The following is a 23,192-nucleotide window of genomic DNA, read 5'->3' as shown; positions in this document are numbered from 1 at the left end:
CATACCACATCTTCTTTTTTATATTCACAGCACAGAACACATATAATAGAAAACTAAATAGGGAGCAACATAATCTCCAATTGAAAGCAGAACCTGTTTAATATGTGGATTATGTAGTGTTACTCCTGTAAGTACAAACCCGTAGATAAGACTAACTGATCCTGGGCATGACAATTAGAACATACACTGATATATACGTCATTATCTGTTGAACAAACATTTACTAACATTTAACCAACAAGTGTCAGTAAAAGTTTCAAGGGTGGATCATTTCAACTTCAATACTTGGAGGTCTTGGTTTGATGGTCTCAAAAATATGAAACCTTTTTCAAGGACATCATGATGAGACATACAAGCTCTTGAATATCGTTACACCTGAGGCATATATACTCCTTATTCAGGCGCTGCTTGAATTTGGGGGCATACCAACAGTTAACAATTTTGAAGCTGCAATCAATTATTTTGTAGTAAACTTTTGTTTTCATCAGATAATCATTGTTAATTTCAAGATAAAAGGTACAATAAACTGTATCTGTTATCTGTTACTTGTTTTATACTATGTTCCATGGGAAAGGTGTGTTCAATATAAGTTTAATTCTAAAAAAAAACATTAAAAAAACAACGACTAATATTCCAAGAATTGTGTATGTGCTTTAAAAGCACCAAAACTACAAGACAATCAAAACCAGGTTTGTTCATAAGCATTTAAGGTGGTACCCAACACTTTCACTAAAATTAATTTTGCTCGTTTAATTTTCATAAAATTTTGACAAGTTATTTACTTTGACCCTTTTACAGAAATATAAAAAAATCAAAAAATTTGAACCAAGCGTTTTATCAGAAAAATTACACTGGTTATATAGCAGTTTGACAAACACTAATTTTGATCATTGTGAAGCTTTATACTGCCTTCACAAGGCAACATAACTAAAACGTTTAGCTGATATTACAGAGTTATCTCCCTGTAGTGTTAGGTACCACCTTAATTACGAAAGATCAGTCAGATTATAATGACAACTCAAATAAAAAAAAAACATTGAAAAACGACTAACGTTTATTTGACAAACAATTTTCACAAAACATGAAATTAAAGGCTGGCAAAAGGAAACATTGAATAACCGGAAGTTCACTTAACTGTTTCACTTGATTCAGATGTTGCTGTCGCACTAATAGTTGCCAAAATTATCTAATGCTAGAAAAATGAAAAGGATTTTTGTACACACTGAATATAATTGACTTATTACATATAGAACAGTGGATTAAGAAAAATAATTATCATTAACCTATATATATATATATATAAAGGGGGATCACGATTAATTTGATAGTGCAATCTCTTAGACAAAGGCGTTAAAACAAATTTCAAATCAGCTTATGATTATCAATAAACATTTTTAATCAGGTTGAAGTCAGATGTACGCTTCAGACAAAAAAAAATATACCTTACAATAATTTTAAACACACACAAATAATTAGCCTATTCGAATGTAGTAACACATGTTCATACGAAACCTCAACACTAACCAATGACCAATCGAGATGAGGTCTGCAATGAGGATGATATGATACAATTGACTTATACACATGGGTAATGGTTAGATGATACCTGTCAGATGGACATGTACATTTCACATTCATTTCATATACCAACTATAGTGTTACTTATGAAAATAGTATATGCAAAACGGATCAAAACCAAAAAAAAATAATAACATTGTCAAATTATAAATGCAAGTTAGACCAATATCAGACAAAGCTTGCCAGTGTGACATTACACCTTATGATCATTCCATACACCTAATATAGTGTATCTACTGCTTGTATTAAAAGTATTTGCGAACTGATCCCTAATTATGTAACTTTAACCTTTATTACTGATCCATGGAATAAGGTAAAGAGAAGGTGAACTCTGCTTGATAAATATGTAGACCTTTCAAAAATTCCTTAGAACAATGATTACTCACGATACATAAGCAAATCACCTAAAACAACATGAACAAAGCAGTCGATGAACTAACAAAATAAGGTCAGCCTTTTCCTGTTATATATATTTTCAGTGCAGTATGGAAATCGATGGAGGTTATATTGACTCATACTATGACGAATGAGTGACAATAAAAGAAACTAACAGAAAGCATTATACCCCCTGTTTTTTTAAGGGGAAAAATATATAAAGAAAAACCTATTTCAATTGTGCTATTTTTTTTTTTTATTTTTTTTAATCATTGTATAACCTGATCATTATAATTCAAAAGTAACTGTTATTAGCACACGTACTTTATAAAGTACTAGTTATTAAATATCACCATGATCATTATAATGAACAAGCAACTATGAATATCCAACAATCACTGTCATCGTTTTTTTCTGTTTTCTATTCACTCTCAATTATCTAAAAAAAGAAAAACAAATAGTTTTAAACAAAGTCTCCAACCTTCTTATGCGAATTTTCTTATTATCTAATGTCATATCGGAAGAGAGAATATTTATCTAATGCGTAGATTATGAACGACACGTGTATGTTTGTCTCTTTTTAAATTTTTCACTTTCTGATAAAAAAAATACAGAGCATATGTTCATATTCAGCATACACTAATCTGGTTATATCAAGTTCTACTTTCCTTTTACCGTTTAGAATTTTTAACAAATTATTGACGGTGTTTATCATTCCCATAAAACCCGGTGACCCAACTTACAAGCTTAACAAAATTTTGCAAGCCTAATGTTTTACTAAGTTGTGTAAGTCTATGATGAGACGGAATTATGCTTCTCGATTGATTTACTCAATGTGTAATCTTAATGTAATTACCTGTAACTACTCAAGGATGTTTCATTCAAACGTACATGAGATCAAGAGAAGGCACTATGAAAATTAGGTAAAAATCTTTTCACTGTACAACTAGTTTAACACCAACCTATTGTTGGACTTTTGAATTGCTTCTCTTGATATCTTGCATGTTTTTATGGATTTGCCCTTATTGATATCTGTAGAGGTTCATTGTAAACCTATTTTAACTCTTTAGGTTCAAAACCAAATGCATTGCATGCCTTTAAATACAGTAATGCATATGAATTTGGTATGGTTGAGCAAATTTTGATAAATCAATATTTCAGATAACTCGAATGTCCCACAATTGTCGATTTTTGCAGCAGAAAAAAAACTAAACCCATTTTTGTTTTGTTTTAAATAGAGTAATACACATTTTCCCTATTCTTACAATTAATCAATGTGTTTGTTAACACTTTAAATATTATAATTCATAAAAAAAACGGCAACTTTATTGTATTTATAATTGGTGTTATATTTGATTTTTTCTGACATCAAATTCTTTATGGAATATTTCAAAAACTTGATTAAAAACATTTTTTACATTAAAAACAACGTAAACTATTGTTCACTTGTAATCCACATTCCCCAATAAATGTTTGGAAAACATAGCTATGTATTTTATTAAAGTTATTTGTTATTTGGGTTATCTGTGAAATTTTACTTTAACTTAAAACTATCGCTGAGACCATCTTAATAAGTTAGTACGTCTCAGTAAGTAATAAGTTCTTATCATGAAATATGTATTATTTTTATAATGCAAATAGTATACAAATTCAACGCGATGTAAGGTGTACATCTATGACACTACAAATTAAAGAAACCAAACTGAAAGACATAAACATATCAATATAGTGTGACGCACCACATGCAGGGATTAACGACTTATACATGATAAACATGTGATATCAAGCATTTATCTACGATTCATTTTCAAACTGAATTTTTCTTTTAAGTCACTAAATGTTTACCGACAAATGTAAGCATCGGATGCAGTACAATTGGTGCCATCAATAGTATCAAAGAAAAAATAAATTTTCTCAACGATTGTAAAGAAATATTTCTTTACAAGTTATCTTGTTTAGATATAATTTTGTATCAGCGTATTTCTCCCATGACAATTTTGAAGTATTAAACATTTTAAATCGATTGTTCGGTCGATTGTTGTTGATAAATCTCTAGAGACATATATCAAAGTTTCCAATGCAAAATGAATTTAGTAAGAAATGGTCGATTAATTCCAAATGCAAAACATGAAGACATGTTTCCATTCAGTATAATACTTCTTTAGATGTTTGTCGGTTTTTTTCCCATTTTGTATTCAGAACGTTTTTTTTTTTCTTTTTTATATATTTGAAAAACACGCAACATCATTTTTGATCATGTAACTATAGTTCCTTCTCTTTATTAAATGGAAATAGAAACAAAGATCCATTAGTTTAGGCTTAACATTAAAAAGAAAATATTTCATGAATATTCATGATAACGACAATAATAAATTAATACTTACTAGTACATGTACCAGATTTGAGTATGATATCATCAATAGAAATGTCGTCCTGGTCACCTGCCTTCCGAGTCGCTTCAATGATGATCTATAACATAAAACATTTGTGAATAATTTAATTTTGGATGTAAAGCGACTTCTGATTCGCTGACGTTATTTTGTTATGAGCCCATAGACATAATTTAGTCATGTGACCGTGACTTCGTCAACGTTTTTTCATGGTTTTCTAAGGTTTAAAATGGAATTGAGAATTAAATTATAAGAAATCACTGTACTATTTTTCTGTCAAATCGAAATAACATAAAAAATGTTGTTCACACAGTTTAACAACCCGCTACGCGCGTTATTCAGTGTGCACGAAATTTTTTATGTTATTTCTTCATAGACAGAAAAAATATTGCAGTCATACCTTAAATGGTATTGCAATACACTGTCACAAACTTTATTGAATATGTTGGTACTTATTTTTCACTTTTACGTTTTAAATAAAAACTTTTTTTTAGATGTTTTGTTAAATGTAATTTTTTTTTTTTTTTTACATTGAGAAAAAGGAGTAGATTCAGTAAGATCACTTTTTGGCCCAAAAAATACAGCAGTTTTTGAAAATTGTGAATACGCAATCGTTAAGATATTTATTGAAAAGTAGAATACTTCTGCTACATAAATATGGGCTGTTTTTGACAATACAGTGCACATATATTGAGAACTAGCATCATTAAGTCATGCTAAATTACTGAAATCTTCACAATTTAAGCATTTTTGTTAATTTTTAGACGGTTTTCGTCTTAAATGAAAATGGCCGCATTTGTGTTCATCCATATTAAGTTAAGTTGTATTTGATGATAATACATAATATATATAAAGGTTGAGGATGAACACGGATGCAGCCACTTTCATTTTTGACAAAAACCATCTGAAAAGTGACGGTTTTTGGCATATTTAATAGATTTTTCATATGTAAACTTGAATCAGAGCGTTTTTCATGACTTAATCAGTAAAAATCTTTCACATAAACTAATTGAATCAATTAAAATAGACAAATAAGTGTTTAAAAAGTGTCTAAAATCTTTCGTTAGATGAACTTGAAAATTGAGGCCCAAATCAACCCCTTACCGGACATACTCCTTTACCTTAATATTTAATTTATTTTCTGAATGGCTGCGTGATCTTGATCTTTTTTGTTTTGTTTAAAAGAATTAGCAATATATACCAATATCTTTTACTGAATTTGAGATATCAAGTTTCAACAATTAGTAATTACAGTGAATATATTACTGATATCATGGAACTAGAAAAAGTAAATGCAGTGAACATATCTGTGAAATATCGATCAGCAAGCTTTTCATGGATAACACAATACTTACTAATTGATAATTTAATTGGGGTATATCAAGTTACACAATAATTACCGATTGATAATTTAATTGGGGTATATCAAGTTACACAATACTTACCAATTGATAATCTAATTGAGGTATATCAAGTTACACAATACTTACTAATTGATAATTTAAATGGAGTATATCAAGATACACAATACTTACCAATTGATAATTTAATTAGGGTATATCAAGTTACAAAATACTTACTAATTGATAATTTAATTGGAGTATATCAAGATACACAATACTTACCAATTGATAATTTAATTGGGGTATATCAAGTTACATAATGCTTACCAATTGATAATTTAATTAGAGTATATCAAGATACACAATACTTACCAATTGATAATTTAATTGGGGTATATCAAGTTACACAATACTTACTAATTGATAATTTAATTGGAGTATATCAAGATACACAATACTTACCAATTGATAATTTAATTGGGGTATATCTAGTTATACACAATAGTAACACGATGATAACTAAAGTATGGTATGTCAAGTTAAACAATGCTTACAAGATAATAACTAAAGTGTGGTATGTCAAGTTATACAATACTTAAAGGTTGATAAATAAAGTGTTGTATGTCAAGTTACACAATAGTAACAGGATGATAACTAAAGTATGGTATGTCAAGTTACACAATAGTAACACGATGATAACTAAAGTGTGGTATGTCAAGTTAAACAATGCTTACAAGATAATAACTAAAGTGTGGTATGTCAAGTTATACAATACTTACAGTTTGATAAATAAAGTGTTGTATGTCAAGTTAGACAATAGTAACAGGATGATAACTAAAGGGTGGTATGTCAAGTTACACAATAGTAACAGGATGATAACTAAAGTGTGGTATGTCAAGTTACACAAAACTTACAAGATAACATTGAAGGGTGTTATGTCAAGTTACACAATAGAAACAGGATGATAACTAAAGTGTGGTTTGTGAAGTTAGGCAGCAACCATTTGATTTTCTGGGGGGGGGGGCTATGGTTTTTTTTCTGGACAAAAACAATCTATTTTTTTTCGCGACAAGTCGAAAACAATTTTTTTCTTTCAATTTTAGCATTACATATAGTGGCAGGTGAGGGGGAAACAAACAATTTTTTTTTCTCAGAATCAAAAACAAATTATTTTTTTCTCCAAAAACTGGAAACAAACTTTTTTTTCCAAAAAAAAACCATAGCCCCCCCCCCCCCCCAGAAAATCAAATGGTTGCTGCCTTACACAATAGTAACAGGATGATAACTAAAGTGTGGTAGTTCAAGTTACACAAAACTTACAAGATAACATTGAAGGGTGTTATGTCAAGTTACACAATAGTAACAGGATGATAACTAAAGTATGGTATGGCAAGTTACACAATAGTAACAGGATGATAACTTAAGTCTGATATGTCAAGTTACACAAAACTGACAGGTTGATAACAACAGTGTGGTTTGTCAAGTTACATAATCCTTACAGGATGATTTAAAGAGTGATATTTTATAAGTTTCACATACTTGCAACATTGATAATGAATTGTTGAAAGTCTACCAAAGCAGTTTTTAGTTACGTAACAGATATCAGGTAACAGAATACTTACGACATTAATATAACAAACAGATCAAAGGAAACCATTATGAATGTTCGATTTAGTTCAGTGACGGTGTGTCATTTCAATTTGGCATTCATGTTTGTGTTCGTGATATTAATCCATGTCATTTGGACTGATGGATAATTTTCTGATTATCAATCATATATAGATACCACTTTTCCGCTTTTCCATATAATGGGTGCTTTTTACATTTAAATGGCAATATGACACACTTTGATAGCAATTTCTGCTAAAGGATGTACTTAAGTGAGGGTTTGTGGAATTCAAAAATCAAGAATTTAAAATTGATACCTTAAGTCAGAATAGCGTTAGTTAAGGAACAAACTAAGCTAAAATAGCGATAGGTCATGGATCTCCTTTCGAGGAAAGCTACATGTAGCTCGGACTTTTATCTCATATTGCATTGGTATCATTTTGGTATCAAACTAATAGAAAAAAATCTAAAATCTACTTAAATTTAACCAAATGACCCTTTATGGCCTATTAAGTCTATATAAAAAGATAAATTGCTGTGAAAGGGTAAAATATTTTACATTGTATTGTATGAAAAAAAAACAAGGAGTCTGAACATTTGATACAATTTCCAAAACCTCACGTAAGTACATCCTTAACTCTTATTTTCATACATTGTTTATAAATGAGTCGTAGTATACATACACGAAGATTACTATATTGTGGGATATTTATGGTAGCAGTTTTCCAAGAGTCAGGATTAGGTTGCGGTCCTGTTTTTTTCCATACGTTACTCAAAAAAGATGATTTCTCTCCTGCATATACTTGCAAAGTTCCTATATCTGGTCCGTTCATATGGTACTGGAAGGACAGACAATAAGGAGAGGCTGGAAAAAATCAGTAAATGATCAATATACTGAAACGACATCAATGAGACATGAAATTAAGATGTGAAGAATGAAATATTATTCACGTGCCTGTTTTGATTACTTATTCGTTCATCTCAAAGGTAATTTCTCATCGGCAGATAGTTTTAAATTAAATATATATGTTGTGTTTTTCTTTCAGAAATTTACCATGTTTACTGAAGAGGTATTATTATGTTATATTGTAATATTGACGTCTGGCGTAACTGACGTATAATTGAAAATCAAATTGCAGAAGCTTTTGTTTTATAAAAAATACGAAGTCTATAAAAAGGACCATGAATGCAACCAGCTAATTCAATACAAGTAACCTAGATTATGATTGTTAAACCATGACAGTACCGAAGTAATTATATGGCCTTCAAAATACCGTTTTGATTCATTACATCTCTGAAGAGGTTTTAGTTGTCGAAATTCGGATATGATGTACCAGTTTTTTGCACCTCATGTTTGCAGTATACCATTTGTTGATCAAATTTATCATGTGTTTATTGTTTTCTGTTGGGTATAAAATTGATAATTAAGCACGTTTCGTTACTCTGGTGATCCGTTAATTTGGCAATCGAAATGACAATCAGCAGGGTTTAAGAGCATCCGTGCGTTTTGGTAAAATATACTTTTCCACTTTTCTACTCTTTTTGAAAATGTTCTGTGCTGTATTGAGACATCACTACCAAGATGTTTTTTTTTTTACATGCAAACGTATAAAAATTGTGGTTTTTATCCGACAAAATTATAAGTTTGAACGATTTGAATGCTTATAAATTCATTCACAGAAAACAGCGATTTAATATTGCTAAACAAAAAAACAACCTAAAAAATGTTAGACAATTTCTGTTAAACCATTGTAATAAATAATTTACAAACACAGAAATTATTACGTTGCGTAATCACTGATATTAAACTTAAGTAGAATTTTAATATACCATATTGTTTGCCTCAATGTTTTGATCAAATACCTATGTAGGTTACAATACACCATTAGATTGAATGGGCGTAGCCATTTTATGAGCATAACAGAAATGACAAGTCTTTTTAACGCTTGGACGAGACACGTTTTTTAAGTGCAAAATTGATAGGCATGGGAGATAAGTACAAAATACGTTAAGAAAAGCAACGCGAAAATATATTATTTGGACCAAAAATTACTGTCCGAATAACTTTTCTGTAAATCTAGCAAGGTTTTGTTTAAAAAATCGACTTTCTAAAGTCTGTATCCCAAAAACGGCTTTCAATGTCGCCTATGGGGAAATTAATTGTTTATTTCATTCTGTATGTTGGGACGTTTCATTAAACAGTACTAGTGTGGATGGTAAAGGATCTAGAATAGTTAATTGTTACTATTTAAATTCATAAACATAAAATTGCCTTTTCACTCATTTCCATTTTTGGTGACATTCCTAGTTCTTGGAAATTGCTGTATTTAAACATAGTTCATGTTTTCCCCACTGTCTAATTTCCTGAAGCTTGCGGTTCACCCTTTCAATTTTATGATTTACTAGTACGTAGCTGTTTGCATTCAAACTATTATTCATACATGAACAAAAAGAAATGTTATTAGATGTTGGAACGGTTTCATGATTAATTTATCACCATTATTTTATCGTATGCTGTCAGATATACGTTTCAGTGTCAATAACAATAAAGCACTATCCAATTACGATGACCCTCTCATTTTTATACCATAATTACGATTATCATTTTTCCGAGTTACGATTACCATCCCAAACTTTTCAACAGCAATTTTCGATGAGCTTAGACAATTTCAGAGCACCGTTAAGATTCAAATATGATGTAATTGTATAGAAAAACCTTGCAGCGGAGTAACTATGTACAACAAAAATTTGCGAAAAATTGCTGTACAGATTTTACCTATATCTGCCGTCGCCATATTGGGATAGTCATAATTTTAGTTACGATTATCACTTTTATATCGGTGGTAATTAAGGCTTGGACTTTATACCGACGCGAAAATCTCTAGGACAAATACCCTTAAAGATGTATAAATAAAATTCGCAAGAACACTGATTAAAGCATTTCTTCTATGATTAGAATACTGTGCTGCCACCTAATCATTTATTTACAGAAAAGTCAGAAAATTTAGTGTTCCTAGTTTAGGTGACAATCATATATAACGCTTATTCCACACAAAAATGGAACTTCCATATTAAAAACCAAATAAAACCCCCAAAAAATGACAAAAGAAGAATTGCAATGTCTACGTACTTCAAAACTCATTCAAACAATTACTAGCAATAAAGCAGATAAAAACTGCTGTTGTTTTTATTTTTGGTCGGGTTGTTGTCTCTTTGACACATTCCCCATTTCCATTCTCAATTTTAACATTATAGTAGTTAAACAAAACGACGACTGCGCCAATGAAGGTGAATGTTAGTCAAACGACGAAATAGACTATGTTAAAAAAACTAGAAATCAACATAATGTATGTGAAGTTAGCAGCCGGTTCGTTATTCGATATTCAATATCCAACCGGCTGCTAGCAGTCGTTTGGATATTCAAATTTTGTTGAAAATCATAAAAAAAGAATTACTTGATAACATTAAAAAGAATATTTTCATAGTTAAGAGGACTGATACGATACGTAGGAAATCGTAAAATGACCTCTTGAAGCTGTTGTAAATTCTCGTTGTACTCGAATATAAACTCTTTTTTAAGTTGCATATTTGTCTTTATGAAGTATAAATTTTGTCAATAAAACGACTTCAAAGATGAACTTTTGTACATGGTATTTCTTAAAACAAAAACAAAAACTGATAACTCTAGAAAAGTTCAATAGATTGAAATATTTATGGAAAGCCAAAAAAAATAATTTTCAGCCAAAAAATTTCAAAATATTAGGACAAAGGGCACAGGGCAATGGTGAGAGCTCCTGATCTCTCAATCTTTCTAATATTATGCAGACATTTAGTCAATAGGTAGTTACAATGTGACCTTAAAGAAATTTGGGTACACTTCATGTCTTCTATGTTTCCGGAGCGCCCAAAGTGCAAGTTTAATATTCAAAATATATACCAAAAACCTACCCGAGACCGCTGAAATTAGTTTGAGACACCCCTGGTCTTTAAATGTCCATTAAATTCAACCAAATCATAGATTCTATATATATTAAGATTGTTTTAGAAGGATAGTCTAGAATAATGTCATCTTCGATATCTACGGAGCACTTTTTATCCAAAAAAGGTCAAACTTTTAGGACAAAGGGCACAGGGCAATGGTGAGAGCCCCCTGATCTCTCAATCTTCCTTATATTATGCAGACTTTTAGTCAATAGGTAGATACAAACGTGACTTACAGAAATTTGAGTACACTTCCTGTCTTCCATGTTTACGGAGCACCCAAAGTGCCAGTTGGATATTCGAAATATCTACCGAAAACCTACCCGAGACCGCTTAAATGAAGTTGAGACCCCCCTGGTCTTTCAATGCCCATTAAATTCAACCAAATCATAGATTCTATATATACCAAGCTTCTTTTAGAAGGGTTTTCTAAAATAATGTCATCTTCGATATCTACGGAGCGCTTAGATTGTCACGTGTTTGCCAAAAAGGTCAAAATTTTAGGACAAAAGGCACATGGCAATGGTGAGAGCCCCTGATCTCTCAATCTTTTTAATTATATGCAGACTTTTAGTCAATAGGTAGATACAAACGTGACTTAAAGAAATTTAGGTACACTTCCTGTGTTCCATGTTTACGGAGCGCCCAAAGTGCCAGTTGGATATTCAAAATATATAGCGAAAACCTACCCGAAACCGCTTAAATGAGGTTGAGACCCCCTGGGCTTTCAATGTCAATAAAATTCAACCAAATCATATATTTTATATATTTTAAGATGGTTTTAGATGGATATTCTAGAATAATGTCATCTTCGATATCTACGGAGCGCTTAGATTATCACTTTTAAGCCAAAAAAGATCAAACTTTTAGGACAAAGGGCACAGGACAATGGTGAGAGCCCCCTGATCTCTCAATCTTTTTAATTATATGCAGACATTTAGTCAATAGGTAGATACAAACGTAACTTAAAGAAATTTTGGTATACTTCCTGTCTTCCCGGTTTACGGAGCGCCCAAAGTGCCAGTTGGATATTCAAAATATATAGTGAAAACCTACCCGAGACAGCTTAAATGAGGTTGAGACCCCTGGTCTATCAATGTCTATTAAATCTAACCAAATCATAGATTCTATATATATTAAGATCATTTTAGAAGGATTTTTTAAAATAATATTATCTTCGATATCTATGGAGGGCTTAGATTGTCACTTTTAAGACAAAAAATGTCAAAATTTTAGGACAAAGGGCACAGGGCAATTGTGAGAGCCCCCTGATCTCTCAATCTTTCCAATATTATGCAGACATTTAGTCAATAGGTAGATACAAACGTGACCTTAAAGAAATTTTGGGCAATTCCTGTCGTCCATGTTTACGGAGCGCTCAAAAGTGCCGGTTGGATATTCAAAATATATAGCGAAAACCTACCCAAAAACGCTTAAATGAAGTTGAGACCCCTGGTCTTCCAATGTTCATTAAATTCAACCAAATCATAGATTCCTTATGTATTAAGATTTTTTAGAAGGATTTTTTAGAATAATGTCATCTTCGATATCTACGGAGCGCTTAGATTGTCACTTTTTATCGAAAAAATGTCAAAATTTTAGGACAAACGGCACAGGGCAATGCCGAGAACCCCCTGATCTCTCAATATTTCTAATAATATGCAGAAATTTAGTCAATAGGTAGATACAAACGTGCTTCAAAGAAATTTGGGTGTACACACTTCCTGTGTTCCATGTTTACGGAGCGCCCAAAGTGGTAGTTGGATATTCAAAATATATAGCGAAAACCTACCAGAGACCGCTTAAATGAGGTTGAGACCCCCTGGTCTATCAATGTCCAGTACATTCAACTAAATTATAGATAATTTATATATTAAGATTCGTTTAGAAGGATTTTTTTTAGAATAATGTCATCTTCGATATCTACGGAGCGCTTAGATTGTCACTTTTTAGCCAAAAAAGGTCAAAATTTTAGGACAAAGGGCACAGGGCAATTGTGAGAGCCCTCTGGTCTCTCAATCTTTTTAATTATATGCAGACATTAAGTCAAAAGGTAGATACAAACGTGACTTAAGAAATTTAGGTACACATCCTGTGTTCCATGTTTACGGAGCGCCCAAAGTGCCAGTTGGATATTCAAAATATATAGCGACAACCTACCCGAAACCGCTTAAATGATGTTGAGACCCCCCTGGGCTTTCAATGTCAATAAAATTCAACCAAATCATAGATTTTTATATATTTTAAGATGGTTTTAGATGGATATTCTAGAATAATGTCATCTTCGATATCTACGGAGCGCTTAGATTGTCACTTTTAAGCCAAAAAAGATCAAACTTTTAGGACAAAGGGCACAGGGCAATGGTGAGAGCCCCCTGATCTCTCAATCTTTTTAATTATATGCAGATATTTAGTCAATAGGTAGATACAAACGTGACCTTAAAGAAATTTGGGTACACTTCCTGTCTTCCATGTTTACCGAGCGCTCAAAAGTGCCAGTTGGATATTTGAAATATATAGCTAAAACGTGACTAGTCAATAGGTCAAACGTGACTTAAAGAAATGTGGGTACACTTCCTGTCTTCCATGTTTACGGAGCGCCCAAAAGTGCCAGTTGGATATTCAAAATATTAAACAGATATATCATGTTAAGGAGGGGAATTTGCGGAAAATACCAGTCGAGAGAATGTTAAAATTCGCGAGCCGTAAGGCGAGGGAAATTCTTTCTCAAAACTGGTATTTTTCGCAAATACCACTCATGAACATGGTATATCTGTTTAATTACACCGAATGTTAATGTTCAAAAACGCATTGATGATCAAGACGTTACAAGCGTCCAGTCGGATAGAGTATTTTTTTGGCAAATACCACGACAGAGAGGGTAAAAAAGGCATATCCTTTTGGCAAATACCCCGGCGGCGTTAAAAAATGAACGATATTTATTTGATAACAGTAAATTAGTGAAAATACACTAGCTATCAACCAATCAAAATATATGATTCTTACATAAGGTGTAATTAATAGCGAAAACCTACCCAAATCCGCTTAAATGAAGTTTAGACCCCCTGGTCTTTCAATGTCCATTATATTCAATCAATTCATAGATTCCTTATATCTTAAAATTATTTTAGAAGGATTTTTTTAGAATAATGTCTTCTTCGATATTTACGGAGCGTTTAGATAGTCACTTTTTAGCCAACAAAAGGTCAAACTTTTAGGACAAAGGGCACAGGGCAATGCCGAGAGCCTCCTGATCTTTCAATCTTTCTAACAATATGCAGACATTTAGTCAATAGGTAGATACAAATGTGACTTGAAGAAATTTGGGTACACTTCATCTCTCCCATGTTTAGGAAGTGCCCAATGTGTCAGTTGGATATTCAAAATATATAGCGAAAACCTACCCGAGACCGCTTAAATGATATAACTTTAGTTTAAGTAAATAGAAATCTATGAAATTTTGACACAAGATTTATGACCACTAAAGGAAGGTTGGGATTGATTATGGGAGTTTTGGTTCCAACAGTTTAGGAATTAGGGGCCAAAAAAAGGGCCCAAATAAGCATTATTTTTGGTTTTCGCACAATAACTTTAGTATAAGTAAATAGAAATCTATGAAATTTCAACACAAGGTCTATGACCATAAAATGAAGGTTGGGTTCGATTTTGGGAGTTTTGGTCCCAACAGTTTAGGAATAAGGGGCCCAAAGGGTCCAAAATTGAACTTTGTTTGATTTCTTCAAAAATCGAATAATTGGGGATCTTTGATATGCCGAATCTAACTGTGTATGTAGATTCTTAATTTTTGGTCCCGTGCATTGTTGATCGCCATTTCACACAGGCAACTTAGGGCTCCAACACCTCATGCTGACATGAATTGTGTTCGCCAACATAGGAAGGGCTCGCATTGCCCTTTCCGCTAACATGGATAGGAATCCACTTTCTTTTTGAATGTTTTTCTTCAATTGGTTAGTGTTTTTTCCAGAGTCATACCACTAGAACCATTTTGTAGGAGTTTGGTGATCTTTTCAATCTGTCGCGGGGTAAGCAACATCTTGTGTTCACCTTGCAGGTTTGTATGGGATCAACGAATGGTGACCGGGAAACCTTTTTTGTCTGCTCTCTGTAATATTTAGCTTGACCTTTTATAAAGTTCAAACCGTATTTCGATAGACTATTTCTTCATGCCTCGCCAAGATGGAAGCGGATGGTGAGATGTTCTCTGCGGAGATTGCGGAGGATCGCCGTCTGGATCGGTGAGGTATGCCTGCATGCGATTGATGGTTCTCAAGATCACGGGTAAGTACACCATGTTTTTTTGGGGGTTTGAATGATCTTTACCCCGGGATCGATTGCCGGGGGGGGGGGGAGCTTCAGAGAGTGGACTGTTGGGTGCCGTGTATGTAGCTTCTATTGATGATGCCACTGTTCACCAGGATGCTGTTTATGCTTCTGATGCTAACAATGTATTCACCCTCTTTGTAACATTTGTTGCAAGATCAAATGTATAGAGCTGTCGCTTAAATCCCAATATGGTGTTCGATTCCTTAAATTTTAGTTATGGGAGGGGGTTTGAACCGGGTAAAAATGCAACTGTCGTTTCCAGAGACAAGGATGGAAAACCCTTGTTTTGGGTCTGTGTTGTCGACGATTTGCTGCAACATGGTGGTGTCCATTTATTTATTAAAACACGACGTTCAACTACTGACCGACCGATTCGAACTGGAGGCCTAGGACTCCTACGGAGATTGGAAGTGCAAATGCTTCGGTGTTGGCGGTAACATTACGCTCGAATTCCGCTCGAATCTGGATGTCCGCTCGGACTGATGACAAACAGCGGCTATATGTCAATGAAATCAGAGGGGTTTACACCACCGTTAATGAGGAAGGTGTCAATGTTGTAGAATTTCTTTCTGAGGTCTACATCCTCCTTGAACACTATGGCAACCTTATTTTGTGAAAAAAACCGGCATTAAAGTCGACGGCTGAGTAGCGTTCAGCTTTGAGGGTGATATGGATATTTTGCAATCGACAGTGATTGAACACGGAAGCATTATGGGTTTTGCCATTATCTCTGTCGGTTTGGAAGGCAACGATAATATATCTTGGCTTTTCGCGACCACTATTGGCAGCTAGGCGGCAGTTAAACTGTGAGGCTTGGGGAACGGCTTTGAAATCACACTGTCTCATGCGAAATCCACAGTGGATCATGGATTTTTTCTGGATGGTTTTGTACAGTTGCATCTTGACAGTTGACGCTCCAGAGTTGGTAAGTTGGGCGCCGGCTTAAGGTTCGAATTCGTGAACCTAGTATTAATATTTTTGAAGACTTTCATCGAAGGACAACCCTTCTGTGATTGTAAGGATGTCAGACATTATGTATTTATTTATAGCATTGGAGGAAGTTGGGATGGTACCGATGCCACGACCAGAGATGAGATTGTGTAACTGGTTTTGGTTGTTGGGCTTTCTGCGTTTAACACTGAGCTGTTGATTGGGCTTGCTGGGTTTTCGAGTGCGGGTCACTTTGTCAACGACATGGTCGACGACTACCACCTTCCACTCCTATCATGGCTGCATTGGTGGCAGTGCTCATAGGCTTACTTTCCAATGTCTTGGCAGCAGAGGAGGTGAACATGCGACCAGCGATACTGGCGATAGTGTCAAAAAACTTCAACCACCGTATGCATACTTTCGAGCAAAACCTTTCTTAATTCAGGATATTACGATGGAGTTGCTTATATTCCTTGGTGCTGATGTGTTCACCTTTCTTTATGGCATCGCGGATCGCCACAATCGCGTTGCGCACACCATTGTTTCCAGCACGGTATGCAGTGTTGCACAGATCCAAGCGATAGAGGAGCTGGTCAAAGTCGGAGGGTAGAAACAAGGTTTGAAGTCCGCTACAATGCTTATCTTGCTTTAGATGTACGACACAATCTTCGTCCACTTTTAGATCTTTATCACCTTAGGGTTCTCGAGAGGGTTAATTGCCTTGATACATGGCACCGGAACTGTTCAGGATCTCTGCATAGTCGACAAGGTCTTAAAAACTTCGGGCTCGAAAGATTCTGGTTTCTTCTTCACCATGAGTTCCCAGAGGTCAAGGGTTCCTTTGTACCTCACACCATCCACGAAAATATCATCGCCGTCAGAAGTAACTGGTTAGCTTCCGATGAAGCTACCATCATTTTCAGTTCGCGATCCAAAGGTGTGGTCGGCGAAAGGATCGTTACTGATCAGCAAATACTGCTGTGCTCGAAGTCCGAGAATGGTGTCTATATGTGGTGCAATGGGTAGTGGGTAGTCAAATTTGGGCGGTGGAGGAGGGAGGGCTGTCACTGCTGCAGGAAGGTAAACGATCGTTTAGGTGATCGGTGAAGCTGCCTCTCGCTGAGCCTCAACCACAGGCTTAACACCTTGGAAAGGTCCCGGTTGAGTCCAATCTTCACGCGGCGATGCTGCATGTTACTGGCTTGAATCTTCCGCTTGATCTCTTGCAACTCCATGCCGAGCGCCTTACACTGTTTAGGATGTGTAATCTTTATAAACGTTCATTTATTTATAGCGTTGACGTGAACCTTCCTAAGCGAAGGTTTGAATACTTGTAAGCGTTTGTTTGAACGCCCCTAAGCGTTGGTGTGAACAGTGGTACCTTTCCTGAAACTATAGGCATATTTCTATCGAAAGGTTAAAAAAAAAACACACATGCATTTTTGCTCGTTTTTCCATAAATTGAATTGAAAAGGTCGAGCAATAAATATTTGTTGATAAACACTACAATAATTTATGGACCTATGGGTGGTACGGATAGAAAAATACGGACTGTCAAACAGATAAATACCATAAAAAACATGCTAAAACAATCTAAATGTTCATATAACCCCATTAAGGAGGCTATATTATTCTTCAATTATCTAAAAATCTATTTTATTGTACAAAAACTTTCATATTTAAAAAATTCACCATGGTCATAATGCGACACTAAACTTCTAACTGTGTATTGCTACAGAACCTTATCGTTTTTGGTTTCAACCTTATCGGTAAATCAAAGCACTCAAAGTCCGCGTACACTACGAAAGGGACTCTCATCGAGTGGGTGTTGTTGATAAAAGTCAGCTGGTATGTCCCTTCTTTGGGCAGCTCTGATCTTGACTGCCTTGTGGTTGACGCAACACTCTTTGTTGGTTTCCAGAACTTCCTTGCTATAAAAGTGGTTCAAGCACATGTAGCCTTCGATCAGCAGTAAGTTGAGTTCTCTCTCCCGCTGTTCACCAACGTTTGAAATGTGCAGCGGGTATACTTCACTATCATCTATTCTAAATACATTAACCGCCAGGGTGGAAATTAATATTCTTAAGGCTTACCAGATTGAGCTCTGTGTAACCCTGTCCGTTTGTTTTGGGTCTACCTGCAAGGCCGAAAGTATGGCCCACTTGAAACACTCCTCGTCGTGATTTTTCACATTGAGTACAGCCTTCTTGGCTTTGATCCACGCCGGCTAATCAATGTACTGTGACCCACCCAGCGGTCGTTGGTAATATTGACTTGAAGTTTTACAATTGCTTTCGATGTCCAGTCACTTTTTTCAGAGGTCCACTGTGCAATCTTCTCTCCAATCTTTTCATCCATCTTCTCAAGGGTTTCAAGCAAGTCCGTGGTTGAGGTGAAAATCTGGTTTCCCGAGTTAAAGTATCCCACGTTCTCATCATCCATCTTACCTGTTGGGTTAATCTTCATAGTGCAGCATCACATTGACTTGTTATCCTTTCAATGCCCAATCGTCTATAAGTTCCACCCTTGACATCCGAGAGACCTCAAGGAAGGTCTGTCCATCCATGTCAATAATAGTGGTCATCTTTCAGGTAGTAAATACATCTTTAAAGGCTTTCTTCAGTGGATGTACCTCAATTTTATCCCCAATGATTTTCTATCTTCTCTGATCTTTTCCTGTAACTTCTCCAGTAGTCGATCTTTCGACATCCTGCTAACCTCTATCAACTCATGCTGTTTGGCTTGGGTGATTATATCCTTCCTAGTATAGGGTTGGGACAACGCTCAAATAATGTTGGTTTTCGTTCCGATGAACTGATCCAACTGATCCTTCCTCATCAGGGAGTACCATCGGAGGTGGTTCATTTTGGCAATACCTCTCAGGGTTTTGACGTTTTCAACAACTAATTCCAGCTATTAATAGCTATTGGATCGATGTCTTAATCCTAACAATCCAAAATAAAATCAATTTATTTCACCCAAAACCAATATCCCCGATTAAATGGTTTTTAGACCCGGTTTTTGATCTTTCGATCCTATCGTCCATATCAAAATATATAAAATTCGTGGTAATCATACCCGGTGTGCCTGGTTTTTTCATCCCATAGCTCACAATTTGCCGAGCTCAATCGGTCTCTCTCTTTGTCAAGACGGTGGTCAGCTGCTTGTCTCTCACAACCCCAAGTAGGGATAGTTGCCCCCTTCCAACATAAGGTTATAATTTCTGCCTACCTATTAACTAAATGTCTGCATAATATTAGAAAGATTGAGAGATCAGGAGGCTCTCACCATTGCACTGTGCCCTTTGTCCTAAAAGTTTGACATTTTTTGGCTAAAAAGTGACAATCTAAGCCCTCCGTAGATATCGAAAATGACATTATTCTGAAGAAACCTTCTGTTACAACCTTTATATATACAGAGTCTATGATTTAGTTGAAATTTATGGACGCTGAAAGATCAGGGGGGTCTCGTTCCGTATACATACAAGACAGGAAGTATTATCAGTTTTTCTTTTTGTTTTAAGAAATATCATGTACAAAAGTACTTCTTTGAAGTCGTTTTACTGACAAAAATTTTATCAGATAAAGACAAATATGAAACTTAGAAAAGGGTTTATATTCGAGGACAACGAGAATTTACAACAGCTTGAAGAGGTCATTTAACGGTTTCCTACATATCTTATCAGTCCTCTTAACTATGAAAATCATGCTTTAAAGTTATGAAGTATTTCTTTTTTTTATTATTTTCAACAAAATTTTGAATATCCAACTGACTGCTAGCAGCCGGTTCGATATTGAATATCGAATAACGAATAACGAACCGGCTGCTAACTTCACATACATCTTTTAAACAAAGTACTAAATTAATGAAATGTGTGCAACATGAAATACTTAGACAAAATAATATAATTTAATTAAATGAAAATGAATTTCATTTATTGAATTAACATATACATGTATTGAAACTCGACAAATCGAGTGGCCCTTTACTCTTATTATGCTAATTTGAGCATGTGATAGCCGAGTAGTAAAATTCCTTGCAATTTAACGGTCACTTTTACCTTGAAAATCGAACGGAGAGGACGATAACAAATTAAGTTCCGTCCTCACCCACCCTTATAATTGAACTTTGTTTGCTGCTGGTTTTATTTATTTTTCAGATGCTCCAGTCTTCATGCAAATATTCGTCATGGAAACATGCTGAAGCACAGTCACACAACCGGACCGAAATTTAATTCATTTTATGTACAGTATAGATAGAACAACTGCTAACTCTGAAATATTGCTGAATGGGCCACCCTTCAGTACACCAGCTTTGGGTCGCCCAGTTGTGATACAATAATTAGTTTAATCGTCATCAACATTTTATTGATTGACAAATGTTTGTTGTGTACTCTTGTTGTTGTTTGCATGAATTTTGATTAAATGTTGCCATGGCAATTCAATATCCAAACAAAATCAGTGTTTGTTATTTGTTGTAGTGAAATACAAATGAAGGCATCAATGGCGTCTGTTCGTCAGTTCTGATATTTGGTTACTTTACACCAAGTGATAATTTTGATCAAATGTTACATTGATTAATATCGAAATACATCAAATACGAAAACCAATATATAAAAACACCTTTTGCCTACTTTCTGCCTACAATCCATAAACTGGATAACGAAATACTGAAAGACATATATGAAAAACAAACTGAAAATATATTCTAAAAACCAACAAGTTGTATCATTTCACATTGCAACGTTCAGTTAAAAAAAATCGAACAATAGTTGGAATTCTACTTATTACCTATCGTTCAAACACGAACGACTATTTGTAAAGAAGATTTGTAGATACTTTTATTCTTGGGTATCAATTTATGATGTTTGACATCAATTTATTTTATTAAATCATTGAGCATATATCATGTCCATTTAAAGGAGTATAAACTTTGTAAACTAGTAATCTCAATATCTTTTACTCCACTCTTACTGGCTAAAACCTGTTCAAGCGGAACAGAATGATGTCCAATACTAACTTATATAATAGAAATACTTGGGTAATAAGCGGGAGGTAGTGCAGGATAAACTGGATATTTCATTTGTGTGATCAACTCTAAAATATTTAGTCTAAAATATTGTGAGGTACTCTTATTGGTTTTATCAAAAAGCCTTTGGAATCCTTGGTTGCTTTATGCATGATATTTATGTATTATTGATTACTGATATACAATTTCTTGAGTTTTTTTTCTCTCTAACCAAGATTTATTTCGGCATATTTTTGTATTAACAAATAATCCATTAATCGAAACCCATTTTAAATATTTTAATAGCGAAGAAAACTTTTACAAAACCCCCGAAGAAGAGGTGACGACGTCAATCCCAAACATTCTTCTAAAGTCAGGGTATAACCTTCATACTTTCTGGTAGTCTATTATTTCGTGAACATAAAGTAAAATGAACAAAATAACTGGGGAAACACAATAACCAGTTGCTATGAAAGTCCTACCTTGAAAGCTTGTACTATTTGTATCGAGGTCTGCTTCTGCAAATTCTCCAGTTGCCTCTATGAACATGTAGTGTATCCCTTCGGCTGCTGATCTGGGACCAGTGCCATTGGTAGGGGTAGAACCCTAAAGCGACAACAGTTAAAACATAAAAACCAATAAAATTAATATTTATTTCTTTCGACGTTCTTTGCTTTATTTGCAGAAAAAAAACATGTTGAAGGTGTACCTTATCAACTTAGAAACTAGCAATCATTGTACAAGAGGGACGAAAGATACCAGAGGAACAGTCAAATTCATGAAAGGGAAGGCATTTGGCGAAAGAAATATATATAACGATTTATTTTCCTCCATCTTGTTTATTTACTTTTTTCAAGTTTCTCGGACGTTACCCGATCAGACAATACTCGGAATTCACCTTAACCTCATTAAGATTTGGACAGAAAATCAATAATCAGCTGATTGCATTTTATAGCTATCGACAACAAAGGACTAATTAATAAAGGTGTTGATTGAATTGTTTGACAAAATGGTTACGTTAAATGGCTTCTGCTAAATATACAGAATTTATTTACTACTTTGCGACGCAAGTTTTTAAAGCAAACTTTTTACGTCTCCTCTCCTTTTAAAGATAATTTAGAAAAGAAAGCTGTTGTTGTGACAAAAAATGTTCAAAAGCAAGATTTTCTTTTACTTTAATAGGTAATTGATTAGGGAGACTACGTATATACTTTAAAGTCGTTTGAGTGACACACGTGTTTCAAGCATAGTTTTACGTCTCAACTTTTTCATTTACGATGGTCAAGAAAAGAAAACTGTCGTTATGAAGAAATCTGTTAAAAAGGTTTGGAACAAGCCCTCAAATGAGAGTAACCCTGCAATGTAATGACTACACATAAAATGAGGGATCAATTTCATGTGATAAAAGCTATAGTTTTGTTGTAAAAACCACTTCTTAGTACAAAAGGATACATCCGTATTTTTCTTTTAAAGAAACTTTCCCTACGAACTATACTGGTATCATATGATTAAAACATGTCCATTAATTTTGTTAGATTCCAGGACTCGTATCAACTTTATTATTAAAAGTATAGTGACCCTTTCATTTACAAAAGTTGTTGAAAACACAATGAGTATTTTTCCCTTTTAAAGGGGC

General features: G+C 34.2%; 1 protein-coding gene across 2 annotated transcripts in view; it reads right to left on the bottom strand.

Annotated features, from left to right (window-relative positions):
- Positions 1 to 2,206: 2,206 nt before the first annotated feature.
- The window catches only part of LOC143054733 (MAM domain-containing glycosylphosphatidylinositol anchor protein 2-like), a 54,426-nt gene continuing 33,440 nt past the window's right edge, over positions 2,207 to 23,192 (bottom strand). For both annotated transcript variants that reach the window (XM_076227763.1, XM_076227765.1), the window contains exons 5-8: positions 22,039 to 22,162; positions 7,978 to 8,159; positions 4,338 to 4,422; positions 2,207 to 2,392 (exon numbers count right to left, since the gene is read on the bottom strand). In XM_076227763.1, coding sequence (XP_076083878.1) covers positions 2,385 to 2,392; positions 4,338 to 4,422; positions 7,978 to 8,159; positions 22,039 to 22,162 — 399 coding nt within the window. In that variant the 3' untranslated portion in view covers positions 2,207 to 2,384. The remainder of the gene's footprint in view (positions 2,393 to 4,337; positions 4,423 to 7,977; positions 8,160 to 22,038; positions 22,163 to 23,192) is intronic.

The sequence above is a fragment of the Mytilus galloprovincialis genome, chromosome 12 (genome assembly GCF_965363235.1).
Source record: "Mytilus galloprovincialis chromosome 12, xbMytGall1.hap1.1, whole genome shotgun sequence".
Classification (NCBI taxonomy): domain Eukaryota; kingdom Metazoa; phylum Mollusca; class Bivalvia; order Mytilida; family Mytilidae; genus Mytilus; species Mytilus galloprovincialis.
The sequence above is the reverse complement of the archived record's forward strand: the minus strand, read 5'-3'. Positions and strand labels throughout refer to the sequence as shown.